Source organism: Pinus tabuliformis, chromosome 2_1, assembly GCF_031772625.1.
Source record: "Pinus tabuliformis cultivar Carrire ecotype Pingquan chromosome 2_1, CPIR1, whole genome shotgun sequence".
NCBI classification, from domain to species: Eukaryota; Viridiplantae; Streptophyta; class Pinopsida; order Pinales; family Pinaceae; genus Pinus; species Pinus tabuliformis.
In genome coordinates, this window is record NC_142299.1 from 325193966 (window position 1) to 325217313 (window position 23348).

At 39.3% G+C, this 23348-nt stretch overlaps 1 protein-coding gene across 1 annotated transcript in view; it reads left to right on the forward strand.

Moving 5' to 3' along the window:
• LOC149200159 (phosphatidylglycerophosphate phosphatase PTPMT2-like) overlaps positions 1-23348 on the forward strand; it is a 141513-nt gene that overhangs the window by 71219 nt on the left and 46946 nt on the right. Inside the window, exon 5 of the mRNA XM_089402623.1 lies at positions 4422-4504. Within this exon, the coding sequence (XP_089258749.1) occupies positions 4422-4504 (83 nt within the window). The remainder of the gene's footprint in view (positions 1-4421; positions 4505-23348) is intronic.

Below are 23348 nucleotides of genomic sequence, written 5' to 3' on the forward strand. Positions count from 1 at the left end.
ATGTGATTGAGAAAGATGTGTACATAGAGAAACCTCAAGGTTTTGAGGTTCATGGTAGAGAATCTCACGTGTGCAGATTGAAGAAGTCCTTGTATGGACTTAAGCAAGCACCAAGAGCTTGGTATTCTAGAATTGATGGATATTTGATGAGACTTGGTTTTTTGATTTTAGGCTTTTGTGATTCATCTTGATTTCGAGATTGTTTTCCGGATTAATCACATAATGATTTTTTTGCTTGACGTTTTGAACCAACTATCGTGGTTCATCCTCAGGACAAAGATGAAAAAACCAATTTATCCACATGTTTAAATAGTTGAGATGCATCATCTTCCAGATATAAACTTTTCTCTAAGTTGAGACTTGGTTTCTGTATGAGTACTACCGATCCAAACCTATATATCAAGGTTGTGAAGGGTAAGCTTGTGATACTACTATTATATGTTGATGGTTTGTTCTTGACAGGTGTGAAACATCTTATTATTCAAAGTGAGAGGGAGTTGGCCTCTAAGTTTGACATGAAGGATCTTGGTTTGATGCATTACTATTTGGGTTTGGAAGTCGGGTAAAAATCCGGTGAAATCCTTATCAGGTAAGGAAAGTATGTTGTCAAGATCCTTCAAAAGTTTGGAATGATGGAATGCAAGTCTATGACAACTCCTATGGTGACAAATCTAAGAAAGATGAGGGATTTTGAATCTGTCTTGGTAGATCCATCCACGTAACAATAGTTGATTAGATCGTTGATGTATTTGGTTAATATCTGGCCAGACATTTGCTTTGCAGTGAACACCTTGAGCTAGTTCTAGATGGAATTGAGACATGAGCATTGGATTGCAACAAAGAATATATTGAGGTATTTACGTGGTACTATTGACTATTGTTTGAGATATACCTCAAGTGGTGAGATACAACTGCAGGGATATACAAATTCTAACTAGGTAGGGAGTGTGAAAGATAGGAAGAGTACATTTGGTGTATGTTTTAGTTTGGGCTCTGCTATGATATCTTGGATAAGCAAGAAGCAGACATCTGTCGCACTTAGTACTGTAGAAGCAGGGTATATTGCGAAGATTGATCATTTTCATCACTGCAAGTTTAGGGAGGCTATTGAAATCGAGAAAAACTCTCATACGTTGAATAGGGATGGCGGGTGGAAAATTAGCAGTTGTTGGATCCCATCTCTTTTTTCTTAGATTTGTTCCTTCTCCTTCATCTTTTCCCCTTTGTCTTCATAATGTTTTATTTGTACTTGTAATGATGAAATATAAATTATATTTGTAAAAGAAAAATTATTTGAAGGATGTTCTTCATCCTTGCAAGAAAAAAAAAATATTTATTGATTTTATATTCAAAAGAAAATTTTATAAGCCATGTTCTTCATGGCCTTATCAAGAGCGGGAAAATGAAAGTTTAAAGCTGCATTCTAGACACCACAAGATGCCCAAGTCGGCTTCCCAGTGATGAAATCGACCTTGCCCAAGAGACACCTATTTGACCCCTTCCAACGTGTATATATAGAGACCATTTGATCTACACTGAAAGGCAATTCACATCTCTCATCAATCAAGTGTACTTTTCATATGGTATAGTGAAGGAGGATGAGGAAGAAGGCTTACTTGAAGAAGAACAAGAAGCCGAGTTCAAGAAGAAGTCTCCTCGCACATGTGATTGAAGGTCTTAAAATTTCTATGGTAAAGTCTGGTCACAAGTCTAAAATTCTGAGATAAAGGGTGGGCCGAAATTCGGCCCTAGTTCAGACCTAGAGCTAGTTTGTGGAGAGACTCCTTGTAGTGATTTGATGAAGTTTGACTTGGCATCTTGTGGTTGTCATCATGCTGGTTAGTTTGAATTTGATGTATCTTTTGTTGCATTGATTCTCTAAGGAAAAGGTTGGCTGGGTTTTTCCCCCTAGTGGGTTTTTCAAGGGTAAAATCTTGTTGTCTCTTTGTGCATTTTGATCTCTGTTGCTCTATTGTCTCTATGGTTGAATTTTTGAATGTGTAATCTATTAATGATACATTGAAATTGGAAAATAATCATCTACATCATTGGAAGTAATTATCAAGTTCCAGAAATAAGTGGTAGTATAATTTGCACTATAAAAATCAACAACATTAAAGGAAATAACATATATTGTATGAATAAAGGAAATAACATACATCATATATGTCAATCGCCGTAATCATCAAATGTGAGCGAGTTGAACAAAATGTGGGAAGCATCATCGTTCAACTATATGTGGAGAATCATAGATCTCATCTGTGGAATTGTTGTATGATTCCCTCTCTTGTTGACTTTCTTTGGGGTTTATATTGATGTGTTGGGGTCCTTCCTTAGGGAGCATATACAAGATAATGATGGTTGTCTATTGCAATACTTCTTGATCGGCCTGGTTTTATTTACCGATGATGTGATCCTATTGGCATCTTTCACTTGAGGGGTTGCAGAGAGATTGATGCTCTTTCTAGATGTTGTGATCTCTAACAATTTATGACTAATCTTAGTGAGATTAAAGTTATGATACTAAAACATGTTTAAATGTTCTTTGTTTGACCACCACTTCCACTTCTTAGCATAAGATATTGTGATCACTATGACCTACACATACTTAGGGGTTCAATTTTTAGAGCCTTGGTTCAGTTTGAGGTATGCTCCTTAGGATTGACTCAGCAAGGGATATAGTTCCCTTGCCCTACTTGAGAGAGTGATTTTAACTTCACTTCCAAGATATCTCATCCAAGATTTGCCTCTTGGACATGATCATTAGATCCATTATCCTTTATGGATGCAAGGTCCGAGGAACCAATTTACTTTGGGTTGACTATTGTAAGATAGAGAGAGTTTGTACCCTTCTATTACATCACATCATTGTTGCATATGGACAATTCCTTAGTTCATCATTGAAGTGGAGTTTCGGGGTCAGCCTTTCTGCATTGAGCCCATTTTTAGATTTGTGTCCTTTCTTTATAGAGTTTGTAATCTGGGAGATTTCTTTTGGTAGGGATTGATACCACTACTTAGCTCTTTGCTCTTAAGAGGATATTACTTCTGCAAGCTCCTTGGGAGAAGGCGTCATTGGTTTTTAGAGGTTTCTCAGTTGCTTCAATTGGTGGCCATTTCTCCAAATTGAATTCTTCCTTTTAAGGAGACATTAGGTGCTCTAGGCCACGTTTCACTGGTTAAGCATGGTTTGAACCAAGTGAATGGAGAGGATATCTACACCTAATACATCCATGTCACTTGGATTGTTCCCCACAAGGGCCTTAATTTGAAGATGGATTATTAGTCGAAGCACTTTGTGTAGTTGAGGTATGGCCTTATTGTCAAATCTATATATACAAGCATACATTGATGTGCAACCTTAGGATATCCGTTGGCTAGTTCAAAGTGGGTTCCCATCATTGCTAGTTTGAGACAAATGACATCCCATGGCTCAATAGAGGTTACTAACTATGTTACGTATAGGAGGTTGAGCCAGAGTAGCACCTTCTCTTTTGTTATCTCTTTTATTATGAGATCAAATGGAGGTTTTATTGCCTCTACTGGTACTTGAAAAGCTTCCTCTACACCATCTTTTGCAATCCAAGCGAGAGATGCTTGGAATTTTCCATAGGTTGATTTTAGCACACAGGTTGCAGTCCTGACATGGACCTCCCCGACTAGATCCCATCAAGATGACCACCTCTTTCTTCCCTACTATTTTGTCCAATGGCCACAACAAGCAATAGTTTTGAGGTCCACACCACTTCATAGACTAGATCAGTGAGAACTCAGATTTGTTCTCAACTCCCTTGATGCGTTGATTGACCTACATGATATTTTGGGGGAGTTCCAGTCTCAAATCCTAGGGCGTATACCCCCAAGATGATAGATTGACAAGCTCTAGGGGGTCCTAGATATGCACTCATCCTGCACAGACTACTGTTCTCTAGGTTTATTTGTGCAGCCAATGTTTAATTCAGAGATTCCTCCCATCCCCAGAACTTCCCAGAACTTGGATGCAGGAGTCATGGGCCATGTCATTCCAAGGCACTTCCCAGGGTTACACAATGAATGCCCCTTGGCTCTGGGTATTCTTTAGATGACATTATCAGACAATGTATTGATGGATGACTCTGTTTAGGAGCTCTCTTCTTGCTCTTTCTCCACTCATTCAGCATCTAGCTGTAGCACGCCTAGATGTTTGTATTTAATGCTTGACATAGTTTTGTATCTGTAATACTCTTCATTTCTATTCCCTAGTTAGCTCTTTTTTCTTCTTTTGATAGGGTAGTGATAGGAACTGCTTTTGGCCTCTAACTATGTATTTACGCTGGCTGTACTTTTAAGTTCCATTGACCTAATTATTGTGGTCATTCGTTGGACCTTAATAAAATTATGTTATCTAATGTTTTATTATCTAATCACTATTTGTTTTATAGAGCATGTGAAAAGTGGGAAGACAACATATGTTCATTGTAAAGCTGGACGAGGGCGTAGTACAACTATTGTTCTCTGTTATCTGGTATGTTTTTATTGTTTTGATATATTTTTTCTTTGGTGTTTTCATAATGTCACATTGTGTATTGAACCAATTGTAGCTAGCATGAGGATTAACTAGTGGTGAATCACGGATGTTGTTATTTGTTGCTTCTTCATTGTATGAGCTGGTTATAGGTTGAAATTCAGTTTAGTATATATTTATTAATAATCAGTGTGTGATATTCTTTATTGTCTGTTTAATTATTAGCTTAGGTTTCTGTGCTAGTTGGTTTTCATAGATATGAGAGCATCATTGGGGTGGTTGTGTTTTTCGATGGATACATATATCATGTGATGGAATGATTCGATATTCATAATGGTAGGCTGTCATTGGGAAGTTCTACTACAGTAGGTTCTATATAAACGTGGCTTGCTTTCTTAACATTTTTCATTCTAGATTTCTTTGGTTTAGAGAAATGGGGGTTCACTTTGTTCCTGCAATATAAATATAAAGTGCCACTCAGTTTCGTTGATCACTTGAGAGTGGTTGTTGGCCTTTGAAGATCAGTTATGTTTCATAGCTATACAGATCTGATCAATCATTAAATTCTGTTTCTGCTTTATAATCAGAATTTGCTCTACAATATTAAAAATATGCCATGCAAGAACTTCAGTAGCTCATAAAATTATCAGTTTGTATATACTAGTGCCTGAATTTTTAAAATATTCAAGTCATCTGGATGGTTTTCATAAAGATTTCAGTTATTCCACCTGAGATCAAGGACGTCACTTTTAGTGCTTAGTGTGGGTTTCTTCAATGAAACCAGCTTTATGCCACTATAACTGTCTTGGACACTTACAAGATAGTCATCCTAATCTTGTCAATCTGGAGAGTTCCAGCTTTATTCACTACTGCTACTAGTCATTAATGGCAGACTGCTAAACTGGCAGAATTTTGGGGCTCGATTAATTTTTAAGTGTTGACTTCTGTATCTGATAAATTTCTTTTTTAATAGATTTCAAAGAATTAAAGATGCCAATTTGAAGAGCTAAACCTTGTAGCCAAACTGTTTTGAGATATTATTAGTGATAAGATGGCCAATGTATTTGTCCGTGATGCAAATTGTCAACAATGGGACCACTGAAAGCATACTATACAATAAGAAATTTTACCTAAAATTCTAGGTAGCTAAATACTGAAATCACCAATCAAAATAACAGCTATTGAGTAAGCTGACCGACAAGCACACTGCTGATAATATGAACAGGAAACACGCTAATCTGAACTCTCAAAAGAACATCACTGTTTTTTATTAATTCAGAAAACAGTAAACTAAACACTGATATAGCTCAAAAACTGAACCACCGCAGTGGTCCATTTTACTTCTTTATAGATTAAGAATAAGAGAAGTTATAATGAATGTGGACCCATCCACAACAGTGTCTAAATCGAAGGTAGAAAACCCTATCCCTAATGCAGCTTCCTTGCATGGTAAAAAGATCTAAGTGATCCTCTACTGGAGATGAATTGATCCAAGCAAACATGCATCCTCCTAGAGATTTGCACCCCAAGACTGGGAAGCCACATGCATGAGCACCCAAGCTAACTAAGGAACTACACCTTCTAACTACTTGTGCAAGCAACTAATAATTTAAGCAGAAGTCAGAGATAGAACTGAACTGCTCAATATGGAAAAGCATCTAAACCAGAACTAAATAGTGGATGACGCATGCGTGCACTCTCTATCTCACCCTCCTCTATTGCTGTTGCACCTTCATTACTGCAGTACATAACTGCTGGAGGAGGTGTACTGCTGTCGCTGTCTACTCTGCTGGGAATAGAAGGTGCCATAGTTGGAACACAATCTGAGTTACATTGGGAAGAAAAACTAACACTCCGTTTTAGCGAGGAAAGTGTTCTCCACCACACCGATCCTCTCCCTAAACATCCTGAACTTCCCCCTTCCCACTGGCTTGGTTAAGATATCTTTTGACCAGCTGATATGTAGGAATGTATTGAAGAACCGCTACGCCCTTTCAGATCTTGTGTCAAATGGAGAGATACCTGATCTCAATATGCTTGTACTGATCATGGAACACTGGATTCTCAGAGAGTTTGATACAAGTCTGCTTAGCATTATAAATTACGGTAATGTCCAAAGTTTGATTTATCGACTCTGCCAATAACTCGTGAACCCAGATGCCTTCTCAATTTTTAGAGCTGGCTACTGTGTACTCTGTCTCTTATGAGCTAAGTGTCGCTGAAGCCTACTTCCTATCGAATTAGGAAACCATACATGAACCTAATTTGAAGCAACACCCTAAATTGTTTCTCCTGTTACTAGCACTACATGTGCAATCAAAATCTGTAAACCCATGCAGCACCAACTCTCCAGCTCCATCTATCCTCACGCACTGTGCCTTTCAAGTATCACAGCACATTTTTGGCAGAAACCAAATGAACTTGCCCAGGCTCCACCATATACTAGCTCAAGTCTGCTTTTAGCATAATAAACAGTAATTTCCAAAGTTTGATTTATCAACTCTGCGAATAACTCAACACAGATGCCTTCTCAATTTTTAGAGCTGGCTACTGTGTACTCTGTCTCTTATGAGCTAAGTGTCGCTGAAGCCTACTTCCTATCGAATTAAGAAACCATACATGAGCCTTAATTGAATCAACACCCTAAATTGCTTCTCCTGTTACTAGCACTACATGTGCAATCCAAATCTGTAAACCGATGCAGCATCAACTCTCCAGCTCCATCTATCCTCAAGCACTGTGGCTTTCAAGTATCACAGCACATTTTTTGCAGAAGCGCAATGAACTTTCCCAGGCTCCATCATATCCTAGCTCAAGTCGGCTTAGCATAATAAATTATGGTAATGTTCAAAGTTTGATTTATCAACTCTGCCGATAACTCGGTAACCCAGATGCCTTCTCTATTTTTAGAGCTGGCTATTGTGCACTCTTGTCTTTTATGAGCCAAGTGTCGCTGAAGCCTACTTCCTATCGAATTAGGAAACCATACATGAACCTAAATTGAAGCAACACCCTAAATTGCTTCTCCTGTTACTAGCAATACATGTGCAATCAAAATCTGTAAAGTTTAAACCGATGCAGCACCAACTCTTCAGCTCCATCTATTCTCATGCACTGTGCCTTTCAAGTATCACAGCAAATTTTTGGCAGAAACCCAATGAACTTGCCCAGGCTTTACCATATACTAGCTCAAGGTGTTGACTGCAAAACTAATATTAGGTTTGGTATTTACTAGATACTTAAGGCATCTTCTCAACTACCTCTACGCAGATGGATCAATTAAATCTGAATATGAATCAACAATGTAGCCATGGGCCAACAGTCCACCATCTGAATCCTTTTAGAATCTAAAATGCGAGTTTAACACTGATTGAGGAAGAGCTCACTTGAACTATACTACACCTCCAGAGTCTAGACTCTAATTAGTGTAACATGCCAATGCCCTTCATATCGAATTCTTTGGCCAACCCTGCCTCGCATTTCTACATATTGAGTTATAATAAAGAGATCAAAATTATCAAATAAAAGTAAAGATTTGAATTTGCAATTGTTTTAGTGAAACTCAAACCTAAATTGTACTCATGGATTCTCAACACCTTCTCTTAGTGAAGCAATTTTGCACCGCTCCAAGTTTGTCTCTGGATGCTTCAAACTTCTCTTTTGCTAAGTATATAGTCAAGATATTGACTACTTGTTGATTTGTAGGAATATATGTGAGCTTCACTAGTCCTTTATAAATCCTATATTGTATGAAGTGATATTTGATCACTATGAGCTTGGACATGTTATGAAACACTATATTATCAGAGAGTTTGATACAACTTTGGTATCATAGTAAATGATTATGGGATCCAACACCTGATCAAACAATCCTACAAGTAACTTGCGAAGCCAAATGGCCTTGGAACTAGTGGTATTGGCTTCCATCTATTTTGTCTCTGCTGAGAAAAGTGCCATGGAAGTATGCTTATTATTGAATTGGGATATCATTGTTGATCCCAAGCTAAAGCAACTCCTTGAGGTGCTCTTCCTATCTATGTTGATGTTTGTAACTCGGGCAAGTACTTTTGCATAGGATAAGTGTGCAGGCATGCAAAAGTCGCCCACAATTTCCTGAGAACACTTGCCCTAGTGTGAGCAAGATGTTTATGTAACCTAGCCTAAGTTAGAATTAGGAAAAGCACAAAAGTATTATGTTGGCTTCTTGAGTTAAAGTAAACTTAGGAAAAGTAAAATAAATTACTATAGTGATTATGTTTTAATCTCAACCTTTGATCTCAAGTGAGGTGAGATCTAATCTCGACCATCAATCACTTCGGAGATTAGGGCTAGAAATTTAACTTGATGAAAAATAATAAAAGAAAGGTAGGGAGAAGGAGAAGAAACAACACATCAACAAAAGGTTAAGAGAGGCTTCTTAGTGAGTGTGTTGGATTTGAGAAAGGGGCAACAAGGAGATCCAAATAAGCCAAGGTGGTTTTGATCCACTGGATTAGATCCAATGTTATATGCTATTCCTCAATTGGGCCATTATCAGAAGAAGGGAGCAAAAGTAAGTTCATAATTTAAAGAAGGATTGTGATTGGGCAGAATCTGTGTCATTTTCATGATTGAGATTGGTATTGTTTTCTTTCCACTAAATTTATTTGATTAATACCCTAGTTGATGCTTTTATAGGTAGACGCAAATCTGCTTGGAACTAATTGTTGTTTTGCTAGGGTATGAAAAACGAATGTTGTATTAGAGTGTAAACTCTAAAGGTACCAATCTCTAAATCACAAGTGATAGGTTCATATTGGATTGCTAGGGCAAGGTTCAACCACAATCGTATGAGCATAATGTTTTTTTAAGAAGAATTGTGTAGGTTGTCTAGTCGAGCATAAGCATATGTGGAGCTAGAGCACGTGCAGTGGTGCTGAGCCACTGAGGGTCGTCACAAAATGTGGTTAGACAATCAGCTAAGATTTGTTGGTTGATGATCGGGTATAGCGGCTACGGAGTAGCTCGATAAGGTGTCAACAACGGTAGAGATGGGTGAATCAATGCAGTAATACCACACTTGGGACTGAGAGATCGGGTCGACTAGGACAACAACCAATGTGGGTGAACTATGCGAGGGGCCAAAAAATAGTGGTCGGCAAGGCATAGCTGTCGGCTATAGATAGTGAGCCAAGGTGAAGGGGTGCAATGGTAGTGGGGTTGCAAAGCACGTTGACGTGGGGAGAGATCGCATGCAACCAAAAAAATAAAGGAAAAGAAAAAAAGACGCATGTGAAAGTAGAGTGTAGCCGATGGTGGACCAATTGGGTGCCAAGAGTCCTAGCTATTGCAAAGAGGAGATGCAGATTGCAACAAGCCAACAGAGCCACTACTAGTAGACGAGTGTGGAGGTGGAGAGGAGAAAAATTGTCGGCAATGTTGGACGCCAGGAGATTGGTAGCTAACCATGGGCATGCAAAGCGACAAGCATGCAAAACAGTTAGCCATAATTGCTTTCAAGATTGAGGGCTCGTGATCAGATTTAAGGGTGAGGAGATGAGGAGCTTGAGGTGATGGAGGGAGCCCACCAACCGCAATCGTCAACTGCCAATGGAAGAAATCGATGTAGGTCTGCTAGGGTTGCTAACGTGTAGGGAGCACAATGGGGCAAAAACAATTGACATAGCTTGGGGAAGGTCTACAAACCTTGGGTAGGGCTATTGGCAGATCGTGGTGCAATGCTGAAGCCATCGACAGGGACATCATGCCATTGGAGGTGAGGTAGAGCTGTCAGAGAATTGTGCTGAGGGAAACATGGTGTTAGAGGTGGTAAAAATATGGGGGTCTGAGTAGCAAGGAAGAGGGCTATAGATCGTAGTCGAGCCATGAGGTGTTGCCAGGATCACAATCACTATAGCCAAGGGGATTGGTTGTTGGTAGGACAAGGTCAGTTGATAGACACCAATAGTCACATAAAACTCCAGCCAAAGCAACCACAGGTCACGTGTTAGGGGAAGAAAAAGTTCCTATAGCACACAGGGTTGAGAGTAGGGTTGTAGATAATTGTGTCAAGGGTGTTGCTAGGAGACAACACGGAGGGTCATGCCTTGGGTAGAGTGCTACGCTGTGTATGATCAAATAGTGGCATGATGTACTAGCCAAACAATAACGACAAGAGGGTGCAGAGTCGTTGGGCAAGATATTTTCCATGATAAAAATGAGCTGTAGTGGCCGATAGAGCATGGTACGAAGGACAATACCAATAGGGTTTGCTAGTAGGATTGGCGGAGGTCAACTCTCAAAGGGAAAGAGTGAGAGCGTACCACTCGAGGGTATGGTAGTAGAATTTGTGGATGTCTCAAAGGACTGCGATAGATCCAGAAGGGAGATCTTGACAGATCTATAAACCAACAAATTTTTTGATTGTGTTGGGACTTAAACCTAGGGAGAAGCAGAGCGGTTTCGAAGGATAAGGAGCAAGAAGCTTCAAAGGTTGAGCAGCTCAGAAGGAGTCAACCTTCTGGTTTAGGAGGGGAAGAACAATCTACAAATTCCCCCAAATTTGTCAAGGTATCTTGTTTCATGATGATCTTACAAGATGTTTACGAGTAGGAGGCTTCTAGGAACCAGTCCGAGGACAACAAGATTTCAATGATGTTTCTAGACCAACTGGTAGGGAAGGCTTCAAGTTTAGAAGGAGAAACCATGGTAGCGGATGCAGATTTAGGATCAAAGTCAACTCCATGTGGCAGAAGTACCTTCGTCACTAAGAAGGAGTGTTGATGTTTGTAGCTCGGGTAGGTACTTATGCATAGGCCTAAGTGTCTAGGCGTGCAAAAGTTGCTCACAATCTCCTTAGAACACTTGCTCGAGTGTTAGCAAGATGTTTTTGTAAATTAGCAACTTAGCCTAAGTTAGACTTAGGAAATGCACGCAAGTATTATGTTGGCTTATTGAGTTAAGGTAAGCTTAGGAAAGTAAAATTACTTTAGTGATTATGTTTTAATCTTAACCCTTGATCTCAAGCGAGGCAAGATCTAATCTTTGCCATCAATCACTTTGGAGATTAGAGTTAGGGATTTAGTTTAATGAAAAGTTATAAAAGCAAGGCTAGGGAGAAGGACAAGACAACACGCAACAAGAAGATTGAGAGAGGCTTCTAAGTGAGTGTGTTGGGTTCGAAGAAGGGGCAACAAGGAGATCCAGATCAACCAAGGAGGGTTTAATTTGCTAGATCAGATCCAATGTTGTATGTAGTTCTTTGGTTGTGCCGTTATCCTAGGAAGGGCTGCCATGTGGCAGAAGTACCTCCTTCACTAAGAAGGATTGTTGATGTTTGTAGCTCAGGTAGGTACTTATGCATAGGCCTAAGTGTCTAGGCGTGCAAAAGTTGCTCGCAGTCTCCTTAGAACACTTGCTCGAGTGTGAGCAAGATGTTTTTGTAAATTAGTAATTTAGCCTAAGTTAGACTTAGGAAATGCACGCAAGTATTATGTTGGCTTATTGAGTTAAGGTAAGCTTAGGAAAGTAAAGTTACTTCAGTGATTATGTTTTAATCTCAACCCTTGATCTCAAGTGAGGCAAGATCTAATCTTTGCCATTAATCACTTTGGAGATTAGGGTTAGGGATTTAGTTTAATGAAAAGTTATAAAAGCAATGCTAGGGAGAAGGACAAGACAACATGCAACAACAAGATTGAGAGAGGCTTCTAAGTGAGTGTGTTGGGTTTGAAGAAGGGGCAACAAAGAGATCCAGATCAACCAAGGAGGGTTTAATTTGCTGGATGAGATCCCATGTTGTATGTAGTTCTTTGGTTGTGTCGTTATCCTAGGAAGGGAGCCCAAGCAAGTTCGTAATTTAATGAAGAACTGTGGTTGGGTATAATTTGGGTCATTTTTTGTGATTGAGATTGGTACTATTTGATTTATATTGAATTGATTAGATCAATACTGTAGTTGGTGCTTTTATTTAGTAGTTGTAAATCTGCTCGAAACTAATTGCTAGTTTGCTAGGGTACAAAAAACTAACAGTCTATTGCATTGCCTTCCCATCCCGAGTTTGAATGCCCCTACAATTACACTTCACCATCTCCAAGGTATCCTAGACATTACATTGTTGTGTCGTTCATGTATATGACGACATGAGTTGTTTCTACACAATGCTCATGCCTTACGACCACCATGAACGGACTTCGGATGTTCACTGCAAAGCATATATTAGGTCTATTGTTGACCACATACATCAAGGAACTTATCTATATAATGTGGGATCCACCAATTCTAAATGTGAGGCTATTACCTTCTTGAGATTAGTGACCATGGGTGTGGCAATAGGTTTGTTGATCTTCATCAAAAATCTCTTTAGGATCTCAATTGCATAGGTATCTTCCACTCTATCTCTCTAAGAAAACCCTCTCGTGACAAACCTCACGTTGAAATTCTCAAAGCTACCATTTGGGACATGCTTGATCTTGTAGAGCTCGCTTGGACTCCCAATTAACTGCTCCTTTGGACTCGACACAATGTTCGAAACATCATTTTTCAATATGGAGATGTACTATACCATGTCATCTCACCATGCTGGGTTGTTTCCTTTTTAAAGGTGAAAGGCTTGAAATTTATGATGTTGCTCTCAATGTTGAAAAAATCAGTATCAAAATAAATTGCCAAAGGTCCAAAAAAGAAAAAAGACTTGAAAGTCGGGAAAAAATCAGTAGAAATTGGCTAAAAACTTACAAAATAAAAAAATACAAACTATTCAATTTTGTTTTCAAGTTTTTAGCATCTGAAGTATCCACAACATCATATAAATGCATTGCCACAGAAATATGAAAAGAAAACTAATATATAAGATGTATATGGAGTCTAGTGCTACATCACATATCAACATTGAATCATGTTCTGAATCTCAAGTCTTGACTCAACATTAAGTGTTAAAATATCAACAAAAATTATAATAAATCTATCTCATCATCACGAGTTATCTACAATCAGATTTGGTACATAAACTAATGAGTTTGTATGCCCCTTTTACGGGAAAAGGTAATTGCTTTTCCTTTAGAGGAAGAAGGCCTTGGGCTCGAATTAGTTTCTAATGTCTCCTAGAAGAAGAAATAGGAGGTAGTCTCTAATGTCCTATGCTGGTGACCATGCTAGGTGGTGTCATCACCACCTCCTGTTGCTACTCCAACTCTTGCTCCACCTCCAACTCCTCTTCTACCTCTCTCTCCCCTACAGTTGCTACCTCCTCCAGTTCCTCCTCTAACCAATTAGGGACCGATTCCATGATAGGCCTCTAAGTCTCAACCCTCCATGCAATAATGGTGTCAATCTCATCAATGAGATGGCATCGATGTTATAGGTTTTTTGAAGTTGCCTCACCCACAGTTGAAGATCGTAGTAGATGTAGGCCATGTCATTAAGGCACTAGGACTCCAACCTGTTTGAGGGGAATCAAAAGCTAATTTAACTTTATCTAGTGGCAACCCGCAATTTTTTCCATCGACTCAGGAAAAGTCACAACGTTCATGTTAAAATCAAGAGTTTTTCAAATAAAAAATATTGCTGATAAAATCAACCTAGAAAAATGGAGCTCTAGAAAACTCGCGAGTCACCAATTTTTTAGAGACTTTTGTAGTACTATTTGTTCTCTAAATGTGCGCATACGAACTTCAACACACTTATGAGTATCCCTCAATGCCTTAGTGCACTTTTAAGTTCTCTCCACAAAAGTGGAAGGGGCTACTATCCCTTCCTCTTCACCCTTGGATCAACCTTCGGAGTTTCGTGCTTCTCATCCTTTTTCATTAGAATAGGCTCATGGGACTTTTGGATGCAAAGCCTTCCTGAAAGTTTACATCCCTACTTACTACTGTCTAACTTTTCTTTAGAATATAGACAATATAGGCCTTTGAAGTTTCACTGTAACTTATAAAAGTACAAAAAAGGCCTTTTTGTTGGAGGGATCCAACTTAGTCCTCTCTTCTATCGATATATGTATATAAACTAGATGACCAAAGATGTGGAAAAGACTCACCTCTGGATTTATGCTAGTTAATGCTTCCTTCTTCTGGTGTCTTGTCCTCCATGATCCTACGAAGACACTGGTTTTGGATATAGATTGGTGTGTTGCAGGGTTCTGTCCAAAGAAACATCAAGTCTTGGTCATGAATCATTGCCTTAACAACCCTTATGATGGATCGATTCTTTCACTTTGTAGCCCCATTCTATTATGGATTATTAAAAACAATCAACTTACTCTTGATTCTTGCATCCTTAAAGAAACCCTCAACTCCTTTAAGGTATTCTCACCCCCATTGCTTGAGCTCAAGATTTTGATCTTCTTCCTTGTCGGTTTTCAACTAGAGCTTCGAGTTCTTGAAACCTACTAAAGACTTCATCCTTGGTATTTAGGAAGTAGATCCAAGTTTTGTGAGAGAAGTCAACAATGAACGAAACATAGTACATGTTTCTTAAAATTGATGCTATTGACATTTATCCACAAACATTTGAATACACTAGGCCTAAAATATCCTTAGACCTATGCTCACTACTTTGGAAAGTAGCCTTGGCATGCTTGCCAAGTGTGCACTCTTTGGTTACTCCATGCTTCTCAACATTGAAGTCTAGAAGGCCTGTGACTGTCCCTCTCAAAATAGGCAACAACTTGTGATGTAGACGGCCCATTCTTTTGTGCTAGAATTCACACAAACTATCACTATAATGAACTATGACTTGATTAAATTCTCCCTGTAACATAGGCATATTGTTAAGCCCTATATAAGCCTAGGATAACCCTAAAAACCCTTATTATGCCCTAGATATTGAGTGATTACATTTCTATTTTTATATTGTTATGTATGCTTGAACCTCTTATGTTCCCATTCTATGTTAATTGTACTTTATTGCTTGTATATATACTAAGGAGGCTGAGTCTTAAGATCATTAAATCTTGTCTTGTACATTGTATTCATTGTTAAAGGAGGTTTCCCCCTTGAAGCAGATTGCAATTATTGGTTTCTTATCATTTTCAAGGCACAATGTTCATAACATTTGGTATCAAAGTTCACTATCCTAGGGTTTTGCTACTTCAAACAGGTCATCCTGGCGTTTTCACTATAACATTTTTTCTGGGAGGTTTCAGATCATGAAACTTGGACCATTAAGGCGAAATCTCAAAGAACATCTGGGTCAAATTTTAGATCTTGGTTCGCTATATTTTTGGAGATATGTTCTAAGTTCGGCGTCTCGAATGTTTTTGAAATAAGTCTCAAATAAGTTAGTTTTGTATTTTCGCTACAATTTTTTTTGGGGGAAGTTTTATATAGTGAAACTTGGACCATCTTGAAGAAAAATCTTGGGGAACATCTGGTTCAAATTTCGGATCTTGGTTCTCTATAGTTTTAGAGATATGATCTATAAGGAAGTTAGGATGCTCGAATACAGTTGAAATCATTTTCAAATCGGTAAGTTTGGCATTTTTGCTATATTTTTTGTTTTTGTTTTCCTTTATCTGGGAAATTTCAGACAATGAAAATTATAGCATTGCCGAGTACATTTGGTTCAAATTTCATAATTTGGGTCTCTATACTTTCAGAGATATACTTCGTGAAAGTTAGGGGTTGTGAAGGATCCCACAATTAGTTTTAAACAATCATCTTGGTCTTTTTGGTATAATTTATTTTTTGGGACTGTGAAATTTCTAAGTATATCAAGAGACATATAGAAGTACATGTTACATAACCCCCTGCTATTCCCCGTCCATGTTAAGGTCAATAAGAGGTAGTTACAATGATGAGCCAACTCCCATATTCACATTATGGAAATGGGGTCTAAATTTTTCGCTTTCTTCTACCTTTTCTAATCTCGAAACAAACGATACCATCACATTCGTCTTGTCGAGACAATTTCAACGACATAATATTTGTGCCAATCCGATGCCCGAATAAACAAATATGACCAATTGAAGTCATGGCCAATTCAATAATGCCATGACATTGAGGTTGCCACGTGGCGCCCACATGGTTGACATATGTTGTCTGTCAGCTATCAACTTGTTTATACCCCAAGTCATGGGTAGACCCATGATGCCGGCTCATATGGCTCAATGGCAGACCTTTATCACACATATATGTACATATATAAATATATTCACTTACCATGCGCAGGTGCGGGTCACCCATGCCACTTCACCTCGAGACTTCAGTCTTAGGCTTTACATTCATAAGCATCGTCTAAACTCGCTGGGATGACGAGGACCGAGACAACGTGGGGTCGCAAAGGGATGTGGTGGCCTTAACAGAAACACAGGGGTGACATGCATAATTGCGTGCCGGTAGGTCGTTAAATGATGGAGATAGGGACTTTCCCGTTCCTTGGGGTTCGTTTGCCGAAGGAACAAAGGCGCACTCCAAAGAACAACCCAAACTAACAAGGCTATGAGATTACATGGAGGCGGAATATGAACGCCCAATATAGACCACTGAGGGCGACCATATGACTGTTGATCTGTCTCGGTGCTTGAAAGAGTTGTTAGACTAGGATGACATGTCCCGAAGGACCATAATCACATGTGGCACAAAACAAAGCATAGCAATACTGAAGTTAAAAACTCCAATATTATATGCTGCAATCGAAAGGCGCCATTGGAGGAAACTTCGCTAAGGGATATGGCAGTAGTGCGCACTCGTTAATGGGTATAAACTTATAAAGAATTCTTCCCTGCCCTCTTTATAGATTTTTATTGTAGATTCAAACTGCAGATTGTGATATGCTAAAACAATTGACTTGAATTTACTCTACTCATCAGCGAAAACAAAAATTGATCGATGAAATCACGAAGCAGAAAAGGAAGAATTTCAATCACACATAACACTAATTTTCTTGGAAAGCCACAACTAAAAACCCTTGCTATCTGTATATTGCATTAACCAAAAGATCTGAGAAGAAAATACAATGCTTGTTCAACCCGAACAATCTCTACACAAGTACAATCTATCTCATTGCTTCACAACCCAACTCAAGCCAATACTTAGCCAAATCTGCTGCCTGCCAAGCTCCTACTTCCTTGCGCTGTTCCCTTGGGAATTAACCCATATTTAATTGGGAAATTCCTCACTCATAACTGTGCAATCCATCCATAAGCCTTTCTCTGATTGCATGCATCATCGATTTAATTTAGATGATTTTACAACTGATAGTACACTGTCCCTGAACTCTAATCTCAATTGGGTCTTTCTCAGAACTGACATGCATGAGTTATTTATGAGTGAATTATTAGTTATCTGATTGATCATTGCATGTGAATTAAATCCAATTTAATTCACTTGACCTCTCACTAGTTCCTCCCATAGTTAGGGCTAGTTTAACTGAATTTAACTCAGTTAGATTGAATTAAATAATTACAACTTAATAAGAACTCAATTTGGCCCCCTAAAATTTAGGGATCACTCTACATGACTCTATATAAACTCCCAACACGAATTTACTGAGCCAAGTAAGTCAACTTAACTTAGTTAACTGTCACAAGTTGCTATGAGAATAGAATTACAATTTAATTCCTAATTTAATTCAAGGGCAAATTACATTAGGATTTTCTTCTTGTTATTTTTAACACTCCCTCTCGACAAGAAAGGGATTATCTTCTACCCCGATCTTGCCTCTGTGAAACTCAAATTTGCATCTTGACAATGCCTTTGTCCAAATATCTGCATCTTGCTCCTCTGTAGGAATGTACTCCAACAACATGATTCTCCTTTGCACAAAATCTCGTAGATGGTGATACCAGATATGAATATGCTTGGAACGATCATGAAAAATTGGATTCTTGGAGAGTTTGATACAACTTTGGTTGTCATAGTAAATCACTGTTGGATCCATCTGTTGACCAAACAACCCAACAAAGATCTTCCTCATCAAGAGAGCCTGACAAGCTGCTTAACTAGCAGCCATGTACTCTGCTTCTGCTAAATTGAGTGCAATTGATCTCTTCTTCCTGCTGTACCAAGAAACTGTTGCTGACCCAATACTGAAGATTCTCCCTGCTGTGCTCTTTCTTTCGGATGGACTCCCTGCCCAATCTGCATCTGTGACGCCTTGAAGCTTCACTCCCTCTGTTTGTCTATACCAAAGACCAAACTGAGTGGTGCCTTTGAGGTATCTCAACACATGTTAAGTTGCCTTCCATTACATGGTTGGCTTAACCATGGCTTGATTAAGCTGGTTAACTGCAAAACACATGTCTGGTTACGTGTTCACCAAATACATAAGTGAACCGACAAGCTGTCTATATATAGTAGCCTCCACCACTTCACCTGAAGTAGCATCCTCCTTCCTCCAGTTACCTGCTAGAGGAGTCTCCATAGGTTTGCTGCTCTCCATGTGGAACTTCTTTAGTATTTCATTGGCATAATTTCCTTGAGAGACAAACAGTTCCTTATCCCCTTGCCATAATTCCATACCAAGAAAGTACTGTATGAGCCCCAAGTCCTTCATCTCGAACTCTCTTGCAAGGTCCTCTTTGCAAGATTTAATCAACTTCTCATCACTTGTCAGAATCAAATCATCGACATATAATACTGTAATCAACAATTTACCTTCGACCACAATGTGGTAAAGGTTCGCATTTGCTTCACTTTTGGTGAAGCCCAACCCGATGAAATAGCTGTCAATCTTGGTGTACCAAGAACGAGGTGCTTGTTTCGGTTCATACAATGCTCGTTTGAGTTTGAACACATGTGATTCTCTGTTGAAGGTCTCAAATCCTTCCTGCTGCTCAATATACACCTCTTCCTGAATCATGCTGTTGAGGAATGCTGTCTTTACATCCATATGATGTATCTTCCATCCCATCTGTGCTAACAGTGCTAGAATAGATCTGATTGATGAGTACCTTGCTACAGGAGCAAAGGTCTCATCGTAATCAATTCCCTCCACTTGAGAGAACCCTTTGGCCACAAATCTAGCCTTGTGTTTCTCCACACTCCCATTTGCTGCTTGCTTTACCTTGTAAAGCCATTTGGAACTCACCACTGACTTGTCTATTGGTCTTGGGACCACCTCCCAAACACTGTTTCTGATAATGGAGTCATACTCCTCAACCATGGCATCAACCCACACTGGTTGCTGCACTGCTTCCTCGAATGAGGATGGCTCAATCTCTACACTCTCGCTCATCAGAGCATAGCTGATGTATTGCGTTGGTGACATCCTTTACTTGCGCTGTGATGTGGGTGCTCCCACATTCTCTCTAGCATCATGCAACATTCTGTCAGCCTCTCTGGTGTGCTTTCTCCTATCTCTGGAAGTCTTTGCATGAGTGGGTGTTTTCACTCTTTCCTCCTCAACATGTGGTTGCTCATATCATCCTGAGGTTCCTCCTTTAGAGCTAAAATCTCCTCAACTGCATGTAATTGAAGCTCCCTCTCAAGGGAACATCTCATGGCCTTCTCTTCATTGAACTTCACATCTCTACAAGCCACTGTCATCCTATTGGATGGCAGGTGCACTTGATAATTGTGACGTGTATCAGTGTACCCCACAAATATGCCCAACTCAGTTGTTGGCTCTAGCTTTTTCCGTACCTCTTTGGTAACATGACAGTGGACTGATGAACCAAAGATCTTGAAGTGTGCCACATCTAGTTTCTTTCTTGAAAAAGCTTCTTCTGGTGTACTCATCCCGGGAATTCAATGAGGGCTTTTGTTCTGCAAATAAACATTTGTGTTGCATGCTTCAACCCACAAGTGCAATGGTAGGTCTTGATCATGTAACATCGCCTGTGCCACTCCCACAATACTTCTGTTCTTCTTTTTAGCCACCCCATTTTGCTGTGGGTTATGAGGTGTTATCAACTCTCGTCAAATGCCTTCTGTTGCATAGAAGTTCTTGAATTCATTCGACACATATTCTCCACTGTTATCGCTTCTGAGAGCTTCAACTTTCTTGTCAATATCTTTTTCGACAAGTGCTTTAAATTCACAAAATTTAGCGAACGTCTGATCTTTCTTCTGCATGAAGAAATCCAACACTTACGAGAAAAATCATCAACAAATATTACATAATATTTGCGCTCGACTGTCTTTATCATGAAATGAAGCTTTGGTGTACTTTCCCAATGTATACCCTTTGCATGTGTCTCTCTGCTCTAGTGTACCCTTCGGAAGTCCTATAGAAATTTGCTGCATGACCTTCAAAGCTTCGTGTTGCAAGTGACCAATTCTTCTATTCTACAACTCACTAACGTCTCGACTCTGCACCTTTTTTGCTTTAGTGCTCAAAGCAGCGCAATATTCTACCTCCAAGTTGTAGAGATTCTTCACTCGAACCCCGATCCGCTTCACCTGTCTTGTGGCTATGTGACGAAGGAAAGCTTTTCCCTTACTAAATATCACATCATAGCCACGATCCTCCAACATGGCAACAAAAACCAAGTTCTTCTTCAAACCCGGAACATACATGACATCTCTCAATGTGAGGGGAGAACCAGACTCCCTTTGAAAGGTAACAGTACCGATGCCGGTCGCGTTATACCTCCCATCATCTCCCATCTCGATGTGCATCTGGAGGTCCTTCTCCTCCAAGTTATTGAAGAGCTCTTTGTTGCCGGTCATATGGAATGAAGCTCCACTATCCAGGTACCACACTACCCATCACTGGTGACACCATGCATGCGATGAGGGTGAAATCAGTTCGAATTGTGAAGCAAGAGCTTCACCTGTTGCTCCTCTTGAGGGATTCTTACTGACTTTCTTGTGCGGACACTTTGTAACATAGTGTCCCAACTTGTGACAGTGAAAACATTTAATTTTCGACATGTCCTTCTTCTTGACGCCTTGACTGGAATTTTATTTGGAATGGGATGACCTCCCCTTCCCTTTCTTCTCCTTTCTAGCTAAGGCACAATTCTCCTCATCATCATGCTTGGATGAGGATCCATCTCTAGTGTTCCGTCGAATCTCTTCCCGTACCAAGTCGGACCACAATTGCTTCCACTCTGGTAGCTTCTCCCTCCTATTAACTGAGTCTTGGTAGCTGTACCAGCTCTTGGGAACTCCTAGAAGTGCTAGGCTCACCAGATCGTCTTTTGCGACAGTAACTCAGACACTTCCAAGCTCATCCTGACATTGGGTGAACTTGGTCAAGTACTTCAGAATTGAGTCGCCATTCTCCATCTTGATCTTTCTGAGTTTGTCATTCAATGCCAGCTTCCTGTGGTCACTGCTGTCTTGAAACAGGCCCGCAAATGCCTTCCACATTGCAAATGGAGTTTCCTTACCGTGGAGATTTGAGACAATATGATCTCGAACTCCGACTAGGATTATCCTTCTCGCCTTTGCTACACACTTTCTCCATTCTGCCATATCCTTAGCATCATATGTTGGAGGCTTCGGGATATCATGATCTATGAATTCCTTCAGCTCGTTGTCTTCCAACACTGCCTCCATCTTGTCCTTCCAAGCTATGTAATTCGAGTTACCCTCAAGGGCATACTCAAGTCTCAATCCGTAGAACGACATCTTGCTAGTTCTAAAGTATGAAACTGTAAATTCGATTTCATCTGCACATCAAACTCTTATTCTCCTGTTCTATAGTGATTTCAACTCCGATACCATGTAGATTTTTATTGTAGATTCAAACTACAGATTGTGATATGCTAAAACAATTTACTTGAATCTACTCTATTCATCAGCAGAAACAAAAATTGATCGATGAAAACACGAAGCAGAAAAGGAAGAATTCAATCACACACAACACATAGATTTTATGGGAAAGCCACAACTATAAACCCCTGCTAACCAGAAGATTTGAGAAGAAAATACAATGCATGTTGAACCCGAACAATCTCTACACAAGTACAATCTATCTCACTGCTTGAGAAACCAGCTCAAGTCAATACTTAGCCAAATCTGCTGCATGCCAAGCTCCTACTTCCTTGTGCTGTTCCCTTGGGAATTAGTCCATATTTAATTAGGAAATACCTCACTCATAACTGCACAATCCATACATAGGCCTTTCTCTGATTGCATGCATCATCGGTTTAATTTAGATGATTTTACCACTGATAGTACACTGTCCTTGAACTCTAATGTCAACTGAGTCTTTTTCAGAGTTGACATGCATGAGTTATTTATGAGTGAATTACCAGTTATCTGATTGATCACTGCATGTGAATTAAATCCAATTTAATTCACTTGAACTCCCACTAGTTCCTCCAACAGTTATGACTAGTTTAACTGAATTTAACTTAGTTAAACTGAATTAAATAATTACAACTCAATAAGAACTCAACCTGGGCCCCTAAAATTTAGGGATCACTCTACATGACTCTAGGTAGACTCCCAACTCGAATTTATTGAGCCAACTAAGTCAAATTAACTTAGTTAACTGTTACAAGTTGCTATGACAATTGAATTACAATTTAATTCCTAATTTAATTCAAGGACAAATTAAATTAGTATTTTCTTGTTGCTATTTTCAACACTCTTATATGAATGCCTTCCCCACTCCACAAAATGATTAAAACATGAATGAAGGGGATTAAACCCCACATTTGGGTGAAGGGAGCGCTTGCAAACAATGTGTATATACGTACAATCCCACATACACAAGAACACTATCCTTCCTGATAATGGATAATGAACTAAACTTATTAGCCAATTCTATAAGCAGTACAATAAACAAAACAACGATTTTCCCATTTATAATCACTAAGGCCCATTAGACAAATTGCAAGCTCGTTGCGACTTAGAGGCCTACAAGCCTCTCAGACTAATATTAATAAACAAAAATCAAGCCCATCTTATCTTAGAGATCCACTGGTCTCTTGGGTTGTTAATAAACATACAACAAACTCATGAAAGTGAAC